The sequence below is a fragment of the Triplophysa dalaica genome, chromosome 1, assembly GCF_015846415.1.
Source record: "Triplophysa dalaica isolate WHDGS20190420 chromosome 1, ASM1584641v1, whole genome shotgun sequence".
Lineage (NCBI taxonomy): Eukaryota > Metazoa > Chordata > Actinopteri > Cypriniformes > Nemacheilidae > Triplophysa > Triplophysa dalaica.
In genome coordinates, this window is record NC_079542.1 from 7,537,179 (window position 1) to 7,553,892 (window position 16,714).

The 16,714-nt window shown below is 39.5% G+C and overlaps 1 protein-coding gene and 1 pseudogene across 1 annotated transcript; both read right to left on the reverse strand.

Annotated features, from left to right (window-relative positions):
- Nucleotides 1-272: 272 nt before the first annotated feature.
- zgc:153993 (uncharacterized protein LOC767645 homolog) lies at nucleotides 273-5,343 on the reverse strand. The gene is made up of 7 exons (XM_056756567.1): nucleotides 5,243-5,343; nucleotides 5,010-5,155; nucleotides 4,239-4,287; nucleotides 3,968-4,129; nucleotides 3,484-3,616; nucleotides 2,583-2,687; nucleotides 273-1,028 (listed from the first exon to the last, which is right to left on the reverse strand). Exons 2-7 carry the CDS (start codon nucleotides 5,074-5,076, stop codon nucleotides 930-932), a joined length of 615 nt encoding a protein of 204 aa, XP_056612545.1. The 5' UTR covers nucleotides 5,077-5,155; nucleotides 5,243-5,343; the 3' UTR covers nucleotides 273-929.
- Nucleotides 5,344-10,050: 4,707 nt separating this feature from the next.
- LOC130435553 (uncharacterized) lies at nucleotides 10,051-14,343 on the reverse strand (annotated as a pseudogene).
- Nucleotides 14,344-16,714: the final 2,371 nt, after the last annotated feature.

A 16,714-nucleotide genomic window follows, 5' to 3' on the forward strand; every position in this document is an offset into this window, starting at 1 on the left:
ATATTTAGTGAGTAATATTTTGTTCTATTCTCAAAACAAAGCTAATGATATATGGCAAAGAAAATACAAAATATATAAATACGAGGTTTCAGAAGGTCAGCAGGGATATGCACAAAATGGGCATTGAATTCTACACACCGTTCATCCAACACCAGGCCTCTGCTATTCAGTAGAAACATGCTTCAGTATAAATATGCATGTTGCCAATTGCTAAAATAACCATAATATATTAGAAGCACACCAAAAATATAACAAACAAGTAGACATTTCCTGATAATTCATCTTATTTATTTCAAGAGTTGTGTGTTAAAATTGTTAATTTTCACTACAATACACAACACATGTATTCCCTTTTATGTGCTTTGAGGTTAAAGTTAAAATAGGTCAAATATTTTGTATATATTTTTTACTTATGCCCTTTCTCAGTATTTCAAACGACATCCTTTAAAAAAAATTCAAGGTAAACATTTGGTTTCATATATTTAGCTGTTTCGAGGTAGGGCTGGTGTCTGATGTGGCACATTAAAAAAATGATTATTACAAAACTCTGTCTACTAAAAGGCACTGATGGAGAAATGGTGCAGTGCGTTAAAAATCCTTGAGATAAGCTACACATAAATAAATCAAGGCAAAATATGTTTGTCGCTTAATTTCACAGAAATACAAACACATTGATAGAGAAATGTTACATAGAAAAACAAAACAGAGTGCATCACCTATAAACGTTCATTTACACAGAAAGATATGACGCATGATTGGTCCACATGACAGATGATTGGTCCACATGACGGATGATTGGTCCACATGACGGATGATTGGTCCACATGACGGATGATTGGTCCATGTATTGCATGAATTAGACAGTGTATTGCTATTGAGTTTCAACACGTATGGGAATTGGGAATCTGACATCACTTTTGCCTTGTATCTTAGCGACTTCGTCTCCAGTAAACTACGGCTACGATGAATGCCACGGCAGCGATGCAGGACACATTGCGCCATCTGGACACGCTACGAACAACGCCCTCCTTCAACACAGAACAGACCGAGCATTACACCTCAGTGATAACACACTGAATATCACTGTCAAACAGTACCTCAAAGTTAGACTGAAAGTGAATGACCTGGAAAATTTGCCTCAACATTTTAACTCACAAAGAAAATCTGGATTTGAATATACACTACCAGTCAAAAGTTTGGAAACACTTTACTCAAATGTTTCTAATAATCCTAAAAATAGTTTCCCGGCTAGACTTTAGGCTAGTCCCAGACTAAAATAAATGTTAGAGCGGTCTTAACTGAAAACTGCTTGAACTGACAGATCTTAAAACATATCAGTGCCATTGTTTTGTCTTAAGATGCACACCATTAATGTTTGTTTTATGTTATGGTTGTAAAAACTCCCTAAATGTCCTAATATAAACTGAGGCCTAGTCCTGGTTTAAGATAATACATGTACGGGGAACCGCCCCTAAATGTTTAAAATTACTCTTGTAAACAAAATATAATCGTGCCAACATTTACATTTCTTTCAGTGGTAAAAATATTTAGACAAAATAATAAAGAAAAAGCAGCATATAAGAGCCCAGAATAGATTGAAATTTTCTCAATACTCTTTTAAAAAAACTCTTAAACCACAAGAAGCTAAATGAAAAAATGCCAAGAGAAAAATTTTGCTACAATACTAGTTAGGGTGGCTACTTCGAGGATACTAAAGTTTTGATTTATCTTAAATGCTTTTATTTGCTACATAATTCCCACAGTTACGTTTGTGCAACAGTTTTATTGATTTACTCTATATTCTAAACGGTGGGAAATATAAATAAATAGTGTATCCAAATGTTTGACTGGCAGTGTATAAATGTTCAATTTTCCTTTACAAAGGTGTAGGTTTTTTGTTCAAAATTAAGCGGGGTACGTGCCGATGCCTTCTAGGTGCCCCGCCCCATCTTTCTCAAATCCTTATAAATGAGGAAAAACTGCTCAGACATCATTTTGGTAATCTGTTTATGCTTGCTTTCTCCATGCTCATACTGCTTATTGCACAGTAAATATTGTCACATGTTCACTTTATCCCCGTTCTCAAGGCCACAGTATGCCGTTTGAAGTCTAAACCCTGCACCCCACATACTGCTTCCTTTATGATCATATGTGTGCTATTAAACTTGAGTGGCCCCAGGAACTTCAGCCAACACTGGTGGGGCTCTGCAGCGCACATGAATAATGAAGCCACCAACACTGAGATGAAAGTAAAAAGGTAAAAAAGTCTCATATACTTTATTAAGAAATCCTAAATCTGTCTATTATCACATCATGACATTTATACATGCATTTATTTGTGTGAGTATTGCTAGAACAACACAAACATTTGAGGTGTGTTTTAGATACGAATCTAAAATCTGAACTTGATGTGTGTCCTAGTGGGTCAGTGGGTTTGGGTGTGTTTTCTAGACGGGACGGGATACGTCTGGGTCTTTGCTTGCGCACTTCCTGTCTCGAGTGGGCACGTCTATGTGTGTGGTGGCCCATGTCTGGCTCGACCTGTGTGGTTCCACATGGGTGGCCAGAAAAAAGCAACTTACCCATCCTCCTTGCGCTCTGATCCAGACAGAAATGTTTTCCTTGATAAACTGTAAAAACCATCTAATGATTGTCCTGATAGTTTCAAAGTGGTTCTGAGTCAGTGCCTAGAGGAATATAAAGTAATAATGATTTTAATTTGCGTGTTATGAAAAGGAAAAATGTTTTACTGTTGATACATTTATAATAATATTACAAATAATACAATACATTTATATAGCGCTTTTTTGGGCACCCATAGCGCTTTACATGGAAGGTGTAAATCTCAACCTCCACAAATCTGCAGAATCCAACTGGATCATGCGACGGCAGCCTCATTTCGCCAGAACGCTCATCACACAACATCTTATTGGTGGAGAAGAGACAGCGTTATGAAGCCAATTAGTACATAAACGGATGATAAGGAGGCCATGATGATGTATAGAGTGGCCAGGATGCCGGGGTTACACCCCTACTCTTATTCTGGGATTTTTAATGACCAAGGGGGGTCAGGACGTCAGTTTAACGTCTCATCCGAAGAACGGTGCTTTTTGACATTATAGTGTCCCGTCACTAAATGGCATTAGGACCCACACAAGACCACAGGGTGAGCACCACCTGCTGGCCTCACTAACACCTCTTCCAGCAGCAACCTATCTAGCAGGTCTCCCATACAGGTATTGACCAGGCTCAGCCCTGCTTAGCTCCAGTGGGAAACCAGCCTTGGGCTATAGGGTGATATGGCTGTTGGCCATATCACCCTATATGCCACCAAAAAAGCCTTTTGCAGTTCCTACATTAAATATGTCAGTCAAAGAACATACTTTATGATGATAGTACAGGCGATACTTTCACATTTCCATATGCCGCTTAAGTGTTTTAATATTTTTGCAACCAATGTTAAAATCAAAATGAGGGTTTTACCTTGTAGATAAGTCTATATGCAAGGTGAAATAGAGCCACCACACGTCCCCAGTTAATGCCATCTTCAAAGATGCTCCTGGCCACCGTCATGAAGACATCCTGAGCGCAGTTAGCTTGCACAGTGTTGATAAGACTGTCAGAAAAAAAAAAAGACCCACTAAATTGAAAACGAGAAACAAAATCACAATTGTTATGCAAAGGCATATAGGGAACACATTTTTTTTTGCTTCTATAAGCAGTTGTGGTTCATTTTGGACCCCGTGTACAACTTTTATGCGCCAACTTGACACTCGATACAAGTTGTTTGCAACTTTCCGACAAGAAAATAACTTACATCTTGCGAATGAAACTCATTGTGAGCTTGATCTGCTGCTTAAAATAATTGACAGTATAATTGTTATCTAATATTATAATAGAAAAATCACAGAATTTACACTGCATATATAATACTGTTGACTCCGACAGATAAGTTGAAAAAACATACTGTTGAAGCTCTGCATTCTTGTTAAGGTCATCAGCTATTTTCAAAAGCTGATCTACAACATCTTTGATTTGAGGATCATCTGCATCCTGAGGTCTTCCTCCTAGATCCTCATGGCCCACACGCATGCCTGGATCCTCAACATGAATTCTCTCAATAACATACCTTCATTTGAATAGAAGGAAACTATGAGGTAAACTCGCTGATTCATATCAATGCATGCAAATAAAACTAAAGGTATATAAAATCTAACATAAGGAGTACAATTGTTTACCCCCGAAGCAGAACTGCACCTTGCTGAATGATTGCGTCGTCCATGACATCTTAAAAAAAAATGGGTTGAGAGTACAATTCATGTTGTTATTCAATTACCATCTTTATAACAGATCAGCATTTGAACAGGCTCAAAGTGAACAGAAAGCATTAAGCAATCCCTCTGGTTCTGGGCTTGAGGTATTACAGAATGTGGTGAACACTGACCTCTGTTGGGCACAACTTCCTGTTCTGATGGTGACTACTTAGAGGTTCATCCTAAATTGTGGCGTAGCCAAATAACCCTATTGCTACACTTTTATTCTCACTTCTCTTTATGATTTCATCCAGCAAAAAAAAAGGCATTGCTTTTAGACCAAATTTATTGAATATATTAAAAATTGAAAATATTATTCAAAAACCCTTTTGAAAGGGATCGACGCTTTTTAAGCTTCCAAGCTTATGTGAATCTTTTTTGCCACGTTAAAAATTTAAAATATATCTCCGTCATACTTCATACAGATTTATCCGTGACGTCAGAGGGAAGTGTCTTAAGCAAAACTTGAGTTTTGTAAAGTTGAAGGCTATAGAAACGCAGTGTAAATCAAATACAGTTAGACTAGTAACACTTTACACCAGTATTTCCCGTAATAAACACCACAACGATCCCTGAATGAAAACGAGCACTTCCGTACTACTACAGGTGACGTCATACCAAGTGCTAAGAGTTCATTCTATAGCAAACACTTTAAAACGGTTTCAAATCGCTTTTTACTCGTATTCAACGTCTCACCTTCACCCGCTCTTGCCCCCCTCGGCTCGTTTTTGTCCATCCTGTCTCCGTCGTTCCCCTCCGCCATGGTTTTATTGAGCAAAAACCCAAAGCCCGCAGCACTAGCTTGATAACTAGCCGGACCAGCCTAACAACTTCTGAATCCGCTAAATATAAAGACACAGACGAAATTAAACATAATGGACCAATATAATCGTTCGGTGTGCTTTACATGCCGGTGTGATGTGCGTTACCGGAATAATAAAATCATTATCTAAAAGCCGAAATGGTCGAGAATTTTTAACAGCAGATCCCCCGATCCATAGGAACGCTTAGAAGTAATGCGGAAATGGAGGACCTGTATGACAGCAGACAGATTCATTAAAGGAGTAGTTCACTTTCAAAATAAATGTTCATGATAATATAATAGGGTTTTCTCCATATAATGGACTCCAATTTATTCTGTGTATTTTCTGATTTGTAGTACATACTTAAAAGTATTTCCACTCCTATTTAGATTAATGAACACCCAATGCTTTGTTGGATAATGTGCACCGGTTCACAAAACCAGTGTATCTTTTATCATTTATTATAATCGTTGTGCATTTATTAAGGGGCATTATGACAATATATCTGATTTCTATAATAAAAACGCTCTAAGTTTATATAATATTGAATAATATGGATTCATGTTAGGGCTGGGAGGTATGACCAAACATTTATGTAACGGTGTTTTCCAGATTTATACCGGTTTCCCGGTACATGGCGGTATTTAACCACATTTTCTACTGTTTGAGAGAGGAAATAGTGCTGTTGATTGACTTAAAATGGCCTTTTATGCTGTCATGGTAACCCTATCATAGTGCAAAGTTTAGAATTATATAACAAGTGAATAGCAGGCAAATGTAAATTGTATACATAATATTTAAGCAAATAAATAGAGACCAGGGCTCGAAATTAACTTTTTCCTTAGAAGCTCTGGTGCTCCCAACTTCAAGAGTTAGTAGCATCCACCCAGAAATTAATAGTGCAAAACAAGATAGTGAGAATTGTACCTTTATTACATGCATGTGGTGTCTATTGTGTTTAACATAGTCACAATGGATTCATGATTATTATCATGATTAATTATAAAACAAAGGCTTAAATTAGATATGTGAGAGGAAAGCGATCGGATCATGCAGTCAATCCTCCTTATTGACCCTTATTTCTCATCATAGCATATAGTGAAACCGTTCCAACTAAAAACACATCATGTTATATGTTTATATTGAGCAGATATCAGTAGAAAATGTTTGTTCGTGAGTATATAGAGTATGTTAGCGCATGATTATATAGAAAAATTGTGATAATGTAGTGCCGCAACATGGAAAGACGCATTCTGTGTGAATGGCCGGTCACAGTGCAACAGTGAAAAGGGACCCCACTGAAACAGTGTCGTTCTGAGCCGCGTTCCGCACGTTGTTTAAGCGACATACACCGGTAATGCGGTATATTAAAAATGACTATCATAACAAAAATACACGCCGGTATTCCATATGACCCGGTATATCGTCCAGCCCTAATTCATGTAATGTTATTTTGTACATACATTCATTTTCTTCTGCTGAACTTGTCAATAAATTAAAGTCGACTACTATTACGTACCGCTATTTGAGTTAATGCTGCTTTTGGAGTAAATTATTGTGTTGATGTATTAAGGCCCGGTTTCACAGACGGTTTAAGCCAGAACTAGACTTTAGGAAATTATGATATTCAAGGCAATTTTGAAAAATGCCTTAGAAAAAAACATTACTGTTTTGCATCTTGAGACGAAACAATGGCACTGACGTATTTTAAGATATGTCAGGGCAAGTTATTTTTAGTTTAGACAGGTCAAACATTCATTTTAGTCTGGGACTAGCCTTAAGCCTGGTCTGTTAAAGCGGGTATAAACGTGTTAAATGATTTCTTTTTTATTAGTTATTTGTTCAAGTTATCAATTCGGACTGGTTTAAAGTAAGGAATGCATCTGTTAATCGTGTCTATTTTAATTTAAAATGCTCTGTAATGCAAATTAGTCACCATTAGGTGTCGCTATTAGACTGAAAGCCATTTTCCTCTCTTGATCGATGGCATTCCTGTCTGGTCCGTAGGCTACAAGGTTTTATTGCAACAGGAATATTTTTTGACAGACAATTTTTTTTATAAAATGGTTGAAGCCCTTTGAATAAAAATGTTATTCTGCCTGTTTCTCAGCATCTACCTTTAGAATAATGACCAATAGTTTTATTACAGTATATTTTTGGCAGATTTTCAGTACCGTCGTTTTAACTGGTTATGGTTATTGTGGATCTAATTTTCATCGCTATTGAAGGTCACTTGACATTGGAACTCTTTATCCACATTCTTCGACAAATTACTGCTTGCATCAGTGAGGTCAACTTTTACCTATTTATTTATTCCAAATCTGTGAGAGCGATGAAACAAATATATGTGCAGACCTCTTCTGTGTATCGTTTATTTGCTGGTTTTACAGCTGTACCCTAATGATGGCTTTGAGATCAAATTAGAGCAATTACCAAATAGTGTAACAAAAAAATCTTTAAAGGAGATTTTTATATTTTGTTTATAGGGAAGTCAAGAGACATATAAAGTGGCAGTGGGATTAATGCAAACTGCTCTCAAATTTTGAACATGCAGTATCCAACGCACCACAGCTCTTACTGGACTGTAATGTTTGTGCGTCACTAAAACTCAGACAGTGTTCAAAGTTATCCAAATATATATTAATAGTATCAGAGATTTCTCTGATCACAGATGCCCATCATAGTAATTATCAGAATTTAGTTCTGTGACCTCTTACACAAAAACATCCTCCCCTGTATACACAGGATGTGCTCTCAAGCTCTTCCTCCGAAAAAAAATAAGTCTTTGCAGTCCCATGGTGGCCTTTCCTTTTTTACGGTCAACCATAACTGTTACCATCACACGCATTGCCTTGAGATAAACAAAGTTAAAGAAGATGCTGTTGGTCTTCACTTTTTGTGGGAGGCGACATTGTTGACTGTTAATGGAATATATGTTTCTTTTGCTCTTTTTGCCCTTTGCATTCAAATGATCTGCTGTCTCTGACCCCCGATTTATCTTGATGGCTTGACCGAGCCTGTGAGAAACTATTCAGACAATTCCAAGAAGAGCTAGGCTGATGCGTGACAAGAATTGACTGTTTCGAATGGGACACAAGCTGATCCGCCAGCCTGTTTTAATTTAAGTTGAAAATAGTCACAGGAAGATAAAAGGAAGTGGTCAGTATATGGGAATCTGTTAATGGAACAGTTTCAGATTGCGAGTGTGGAGAGTTATGGACATATTTCCCAGGGAAAGCACATTAGCTCAATTGTTATGTTTCTGCAGTTGGGATGAGATCTCATAGTCTACGCAGAATTAGATTTTTAAGAAAATATGAGTGGTGTCCAAACCACAGCAACATCGCCATATTGCTAATGTGTTGTGGGTGGCTATTTTCTGGCCCAAGGTTAATGAGTTTTTTGATATTCTAGTTATGGATTGGGTTTTTTCCGTAAATGCAAAAAATTGTATGTCCAGTCACTTACAATTTACAGTTGGCTTTTCTGATTTTGCCAGTGGTGTAAATTATTGGAATAAATGTACTTAGTTACTGTACTTAAGTATCTTTTTGGCTACTTTGTACTTGTACTGAGTATTAAGGATATTAACAACTTTTACTCTCTACTACATTTTTGAACAAGTATATGTACTCTTTCTTACGCTACGTTTGTAATGATTAATGCAATTACACATTACATTTTGCCTGGCACCTATAATTCTTTTACAGGCATTTATTTTTGATACAGAAGGATTAATATTGCCATTTACAGGGCAAGGAAGGTACTATATCTTGTGGGTTTTGCTTTTACTTACTAAAAATGGTTGATTTTTTTTAAAGCATGCACCTGTAACTATTTATTTTTCATATGATTTGTTCAAATTCATTTCAAAACATTAACACATTATTTTCTTTTTCTTTTTGAATGGATAGAAATCCTTTAATTGATCAAACACGCATACAACATGCACATGTGTCAAGGACACGAATTTCCCTATTTTATTTAGACACTCCCTTGTGCCAGTCAGCTAAATTTCATACCTATGCCACGAACTGCCTTGAGACTGTGTTGCCATGCAATGACACATTACATTAATCTTATAACATAGAATAAAACATGACACAAAATAGTAAACCAATTCATGATTTAAAAATAAACCTGGGCTAGCTGTTTCATTCTGTTGTTCTCTGTGACCAAACCTACCTGTTTAACCAGAGGCCATTAACAGGCAAACATTATTCATTTCTTTAGTCGCTGAAGAGCTAGAGACCACAAAATGTTTTATGTGCTTAAGTTCAGGCTAACAGCCATTGTTTGCGTATCTAAACCACACTTCATAATGTTTAATTAAAGCACTTTATCTTCACCTGCTGCCTGCTCCGCTGAGATATCTGCTCCATTCTGCTCAGATCGATTTTATACTTCGAGAAAAAGCTTAGGCAATCATCACACTATTACTTTTAACAATGTCTAAAATTATGCAGTTTGATGTGGAGGTGTGCTATTACTTTCCCAACATATTGCACATTTTATGGGGATGATATAAGAGAAAATAAATTGTAAACTAAACTATCTCAACTGCAGCAATTACTTATATTGGCTTATGGAACTGCTAATCTGCTGTAAACAAAGCAGATTTCATTACGGTAGTCTTAGCTTTCTAGCCTTTACTGAAACCTGGATCAAACCACAGGACAGTGTCAAACGACACAAACCGTCTGCCTTCTCCATTAATTATGATTTCTCCCACACCCCTCGCAAATCAGGAAGAGGTGAAGGAACTATTTATCTCAAATAATTGGAAATTTAAGGTGCTACCACCTTTGTGTGACGACAACTCATTTTAATCGCATTCTGTTACGATAATACACCCTGCTAAAATCTAATTTGTAGTCATCTATCGTCCCCCAGGTCAGCTTGGACATTTTGTGGAGGTGATGGACGTACTTCTCTCATCCTTCCCTAAAGATGGTACTCCTCTGGTTGTGCTTGGGGACTTCAACCACATCCAGCTTGACGAACCACATGCCAACGATTTCCACAACATGATTGCATCGTTTGACCTCGACCGAATCCCAGCTAAGCACAAATCAGGTAACCAGTTGGATCTTATATACACACGCTACTGCACTACTAAGCATAGCCCAGATGCACACATCTGACCATTATTTTACACTCAACCTGTCTACACCACATATAACACATGCTCCCTCACAGGTTATCTTTAGACATAACCTAAGCTCACTCTATCCCTCACGCTTATCCTCGGTGGTTTCATCCCTCACTTCATTCCCCGAAGCAGCTCTCATTACTGGAGGTTAACAGTGCTCCACTCTAACATCCTGCCTAGACAACTTATGCCCACTCACCTCAAGGCCAGCCTGGGCCTTTGCCCCCTGATGTTCTCTGTGAGAAAGTGGGGCAAATCAAATGAAAGTAGATCTTAAATTTTCAATGATCTTTGTACAGCCGGAAAGAATAACATGATCAAAAGAAGACCAAGTAGCAAGTCTAAAAAAAAATGTGCCCCCTCAACAGTAGAGAACAGTATTTTGGGATAGTTGTGGTTAGTTTTGATAGTGTCAGACAAATACTTCGATTTAGCTGTCTTGACTGATTTCTGAAATGTAGCAAGGGAGTCCCGCATAAGTTCATAAGAAATCTGCAGCCTGTCTTGAAGCAATTTCCCCTCATATCTCCTCATATCTTCATCAACCATTTCACCTTTCTGGAAAGCCAAGAACCTTGGAGAGGTAATAGATGATCAGTGAAGCTTCACTGATCATTTTGCCAGCATGACCTGGTCATGGTGATTTGTCCTGTACAACATTAGGAAAATTTGCCCTTTCCTTTCAGAGCTTGCTACGCAAGTCCTGGTACAGGTACTAGTCCTGTTCAGACTGGACCACTGTAATGCTCTACTGACTGGCCTTCCAACTTGTACAAACAAATCTCTGCAAATGATCCGGAATGCAGTGGCAAGAGTGGTCTTTAATGAGCCGAAGAGGCACATGTTACACCACTCATCATCAGGTTACATTGGCTACCGATTGCCGCACACATCAAATTCAAAGCTCCGCTTTCGGCTTACAATACGACCACTGGTTCTGCACCCCCACACCTACACTTACTAATTCAGACATAAGTTCTTTCCAGATCCTTGCAACGTCTTGTGGTGCCATCCCAAAAAGGCACAAAATCCCTCTCACGCACCTTTTATGGAACGATTCCACGAATGATCTGCCTGCTGTTTCTATAAGAACAGCGGAATCTTTAGCCATCTTTAAGAATAGGCTAAAGACACATCTCTTTCATCAGCACCTGACACAATAACCCAGACTCCTCTTGCTATGCTTTTACTGTTTATCTTTTTTTTCTAAAAAAAAAAAGATATTGATTGTTAGTTTTGTCTATTTGTTTTCATTTGTATGCTACGTGCACTGTGTTAGGCAAACTTAGGCCATTTCTATAACACTTACGCATTGCTACCCTTTGTTGTTCTGATTGCTTCCATTGTTATGCCTCATTTGTAAGTCGCTAAATGACTAAATGTGCAAACCATGCCCATGGATCAGCATATCACAGCACAACATGCTAAAAACCACAAGTTAAACTAAATGTTTATTTGTCCATGTTTCTAAGGTTGAAAAGCATGGGTTTATAGTGTTTAGAAGTACTTGAGCACAACCATGGAGGCCCTAGGGTCAAAGATCAGGATAAAGTTTCTGACAACGGGAAATGGTGTTTGAGTTTGGCGACCCTATGAGTCGCTGGATTCCCAGTGGGAAGATTAAAAAAAAAACCATACTTTAGCTTCCCTGCTTTATCTAATACCTCATCACACAGCAGAGATTCCGACCACAAATGTTTGTCATTTACTGTGAGAACAGGATTAGAACTTTAAATATAGAAATACTCCTCTTGTGGAGAGAATAACAAAACCATGCTTTCTTTGGCTCAGTCATGACGCAAGATGAAGTTTGCACACTGTCAGATCTAGTAGCTTCAAGCTGCCGCTGAGAAAGTCACTGACCCTGGACCAGACTAAGTAAATTAGGGGGGATAAATAAAATGAACGATAATTTGTGATTTAAGCATTTCACAGTTTCTCAGTCACAATTCAAAATTCTTTCCCTTCCTTGCTTCTATAGGCGTTTCAGAAGGAACAACATAAACACCATGTGGCCCAAACTTAGCTTCCAGCTAAGAATCAATTACGGTTGAGTAGTTTTTATTTAATTTAATACAATTAATATACAACTGTACAAATACATCTACTGATGCTACTGGACTCATCTTCAGTGATGTTCCTGGAATCATTGGGTGATTTGGGTCTTTCAACATCATACACCCATCCAGGCGACCCAGCTGAGGCTGATCAGACCCCAGCTTGTGTCCAGTTGGCGAATCTAGCTACTTTTCCCCCATGGATCTCCTCTCTTGAGACATAGCCATCTTGAGGCTTACTCTGCTGCTTCGGTGATATTATACATAGCTCTTCTCCTCCTTGCTCCATCTATCCTTAACAGACTGAAGGCTCTGTACAGGGATTGGGCCGCATAGCCCCTACTTCCGACCTCGATTGGGAGACACCTTGCTCTCCACCCGGCTTGTCGACACTCGCTGACCAGTCCCTCGTAATTGGCAAGCTTCCTTTCAAAGGCTTCTTCCAGGCGGTCTTCCCAAGGGACTGTTGGCTCCAACAAAACCACTTGTTTGGTGGATTCAGACAAGAGAACAACATCTGGTCTTAAGGTGGTGCTTACAATTTGGTTTGGGAACTTGAGTTGCTGCTCCAAGTCCACCAACAGCTGCCAGTTCCTTGCAGTGGCCAGGATGCCTGCAGACGTTTTTGCAGCTGGTCTTGGCTGCTCTCCAGCTCTGATGAAGACGATGGCTTGCTTGGAGGGGCGGGAGGGCTTGGCAAAGTCGACTGCAGAAATGGCTTCCGCAATGGCCTTCAGCACTTGGTCATGTCTCCACCTGTACCTCCCCTCTCCCAGTGCCTTTGGGCAGCAACTCAGAATGTGCTCATACGCCCATGTCACTTTCCTCTCTGTCTACAAATCAAATGCTACTTAGACTTTTTGGAAGCCCCAGACATTTTCTGAGGTGCCTGCTGACCTAAGGTTTCCATATTCGAGATTCCCACTTCATAGACAATGAGTGGCCACAGGATCCTGGGAAGAATTCCATGCTGGTATACTGAAGCTTTGAACTTCCCTGGCAATCCAGACCGGTCCACTGACTTCAGCCATCCATCCAGCTCAGTGCATGTTGACTGGATGGATGCTGCGTCCCTCAGGGTCCTGTCAAACACCTTGCCTAAGCTCTTAACAGGCTTCTCAGTGACGGTTGGGATTGTTACCCCTGCGACACTGAACCGGGACTTGTCATCTACTTTTCCTCGTCTCAGCACCATTGATCTCGATTTGCCTAGTTTAAAACACATCCGTGTCCACTCCATTAGCTTTTCGAGGGCCTTTAGAATTCACCGGCAGCCACGGACTGACTCTGTGGTTACTGTGAGGTCATCCATAAATGCTCTTATTGGTGGCTGACGTTGAGCTGACTTTGTCTTGGGCCCTCTACACTCTGGTTCAGCAGACTTTATGAGCATATTCATGGCCAGGGAGAACAGAACTACAGAAATGGTACAGCCCGTAATGATACCAATCTCGTTCTTCTGCCAGCCTGATCTCACTGCTCCTAAAGAGGTTCTCATCCTGAAGTTGTTGTAATAATCAACGATGAGGTCTTTGACCCTCGTGGGGATGTGATATTTGGTCAGTGTAAGCTGCACAAGCTTGTGTGGTATTGAGCCTTTGCCAGATCGAGCCACAGCACTGACAGATTGCCCTTGTTCTCTCTGGCCTCTCTGATGAACTGCGTCATCACACCTGTGGGTTCCAAGCATCCAGGCATTCCTGCGATTCCCGCCTTCTGAACTGATGTGTCAGTGAACTTATTCTTTTAGAGGAAGGTACACAGCCGGTTAGAGACAGCACTGAAGAAGATTTTCGATTCAAAACACAACAGGGAAATAATGCGGAACTGGTCTATCTTCCGCTATTGGCTGCTGGCCAATTCATCTGCCTCCTCTCAGACTTGATGCTGGAGGGAGTCATTTGCAACACTTGGAGGTTCCGGGTACTGTGGGTTGACTCCGGGCCTGGCTCCTCCTGCGTCTCACCAGGTTGAAATCCTGTGCGTTGTGTTGGCCCTGTCCTCACCAGAGACTTCATCTTACCTTGGTGGATCTCTACGCTCGTTCTTACAGATCTTGCCAAATGTACACTGCTTGCTCATATTCGTTTGTCCATTACCTTGGTCCAATACCGTTACATCCGTCCGGTTGGGGTGCTCATCCTCCCCCACTCTCGGGCACCCCTGGGGGTATTTTTTCCTTAGGTTCATCGTAGCTTTTTTGGAAGTCTCCCTCTCAGAAGACACAGATTGGGTTGCCAGCCAGCACTGCCCCGGTTACCGTCTCTCTGAGCTGTCACTGACTCTCCAGTCGTCACCACACTTTTCGTGGTTGCCAACCAGTCTTTCCTGGTCGTCACTGATTGGATCAGATTAAAGCTGTACAAATACATCTACTGACGCTACTGGACACATCTTCAGTGATGATTCGATATTTGATGTACAACAAAATATCAATAAATTAATATAAATATATTCAATAAATTATATATAAAACTTAATTTATAAGTAATAATAACTTCGGGCCAGCCGTTTACGTCTATAATAGGCACTTGGTGTCAATGTCAATAGGCACAACAAAACCAAAAGTATGTCAGGAGGCCCATACTGTATTTGTTCGTGTTGGCTGCATGTGTTCAGGAACGTGTTGAATGTGTGTCATGTTGTTCTAGCACCAATAAATCTGAGAAAATGCCTGGTTTCTTGGGTTTGATGTATATTTTTATCATGCATTGTCAATTATATTTAACTTAACTGAAAAGTTAAAATGCTGTTAGGGGACGTTCTGTGCGTTAGCTGTGTTTTATCTTCATTTTACGGGACTGATGGAAAGAGTGGAACGAGAGAGAGTGTGTGCGTGAGATAAGAGGCGACCACTGATAGCATATTGTCTCAAATTTGCAACGTAACATAAAACACTGATATGATAAAAAGAGACTATACAATTTCTCAGTATGCAGTTGTGCAAAGCTATGTCTCCAGTTGTGCAGTCAACTGCCACGGTAAGGCACTCTAGTTAATTTAGTCAGCTTCACATCGAGGGTGGGACGCAATCGGCTTTGTTCTCTGTAAACGCAGAACAAAAGGGGAAGCCGAGGTTTTTATACCAAGTCATCTGAAACCAAGACCACATCTAAAGATGGCTAAGACCAGTAACGTAAGAAGAACGCATACATTGGACAAAAGCCTTTCCAGTAGATTAGGTCCCTAAACGATAAAGCTCAATTATACAGTTGCTCAAAAAAGATCTGCTCATAGACTCAAAAGGAATTCGAAACAAAGGCCACTGGTTGCATATATGATCAGGGTAATTGTGAGAATGGGTCCTAGCCATTCATTCACAAAAGGTGTTTGGTTGCACAGGATCACCAGAATGGATCACAAAAATGCGATCCATATGTATCAACAATGGGAAAGCCTATGACTCTCATTATAACTGTCATTGACGAAAGTATGAGACACACACCTTAGATAAACTGGTGGCAATTTGTAACCAAATCGATGTGGTTTGATGGACCACAATTGACAAATCATAAAAAGCACATGTGTTTGTGTATAATCACCTGATAATGACAAATGTGGAACAATAGGGGGGATCTGTTTGGCTATGTTTAGTTACACAACACAGAACATACTGTACTTGAAAAACAACATCTCCAAGTTCTGATAATCACACAAAGGCTGTGTAGTCTTTGGATACTCAGGTATGTGCCGTAAAGCAACTATAAAAGGTCAAGGACTTCTGTGTACCCAGTTCAAGTGTGAGGATACGTTACAAAATTGTTTTTTGTCAGAAAAGTGTGACACACTCACTTTTGGACACATTGGACCATTGGAGGTATGAACAAAATGAGATAATGAAAGGGAAGTATTTAATCTACACTTTTTCAGCGTTTTCTGCTCCTGTAGCTACTGCTGCTTTGGGTGACGCTGGGATGAGATCTGTTTGGTTACTGCCATTCTTCCAAATATCTTCCTTTGTGTTTATTAACAAATTTATACAGGTTTGGAACAGGTTATTTTTGGGCGATATTCCTTTAACAGACATACCTGTTCTGTCTGGGAAGACTTTCATAGTCCCAGAAACAGAGCCTAATATTGAAAATCAGGACCACTTCCGAAATATTCAGAAAAGTGAATAATCAAAATGGGTTTTTGAACCTCTTAAACGAGGTTCAAATGAATACAAAAATATATAAAGTTCATGTATATGTAGTAAAGCATGCCCCTATATATGAAATATACAGAGCAACACATGAATATACGAACTGTAAATACTTTTGTTTGTTTTAGCATCATATTAACCCTGTATCAAAGCGTAAACATCAGGTTTGCCTACATTCCGGATCTGGAACGATAACGTTTGAGGAACACCCCCGATGACGTCATATCAGCGCCGTGGACGCGCCT

Bases quoted from the DNA above. Each gene is read 5' to 3' on its own strand.
- zgc:153993 (XM_056756567.1), bottom strand. From the start codon at position 5,076: ATGGCGGAGGGGAACGACGGAGACAGGATGGACAAAAACGAGCCGAGG. The intron at 4,130-4,238 runs GTAAACAATTGT...ATTCAAATGAAG, and splicing joins GGTGCAGTTCTGCTTCGGGG to GTATGTTATTGAGAGAATTC. The intron at 3,617-3,967 runs GTATGTTTTTTC...TTTTTCTGACAG, and splicing joins AAGAATGCAGAGCTTCAACA to TCTTATCAACACTGTGCAAG.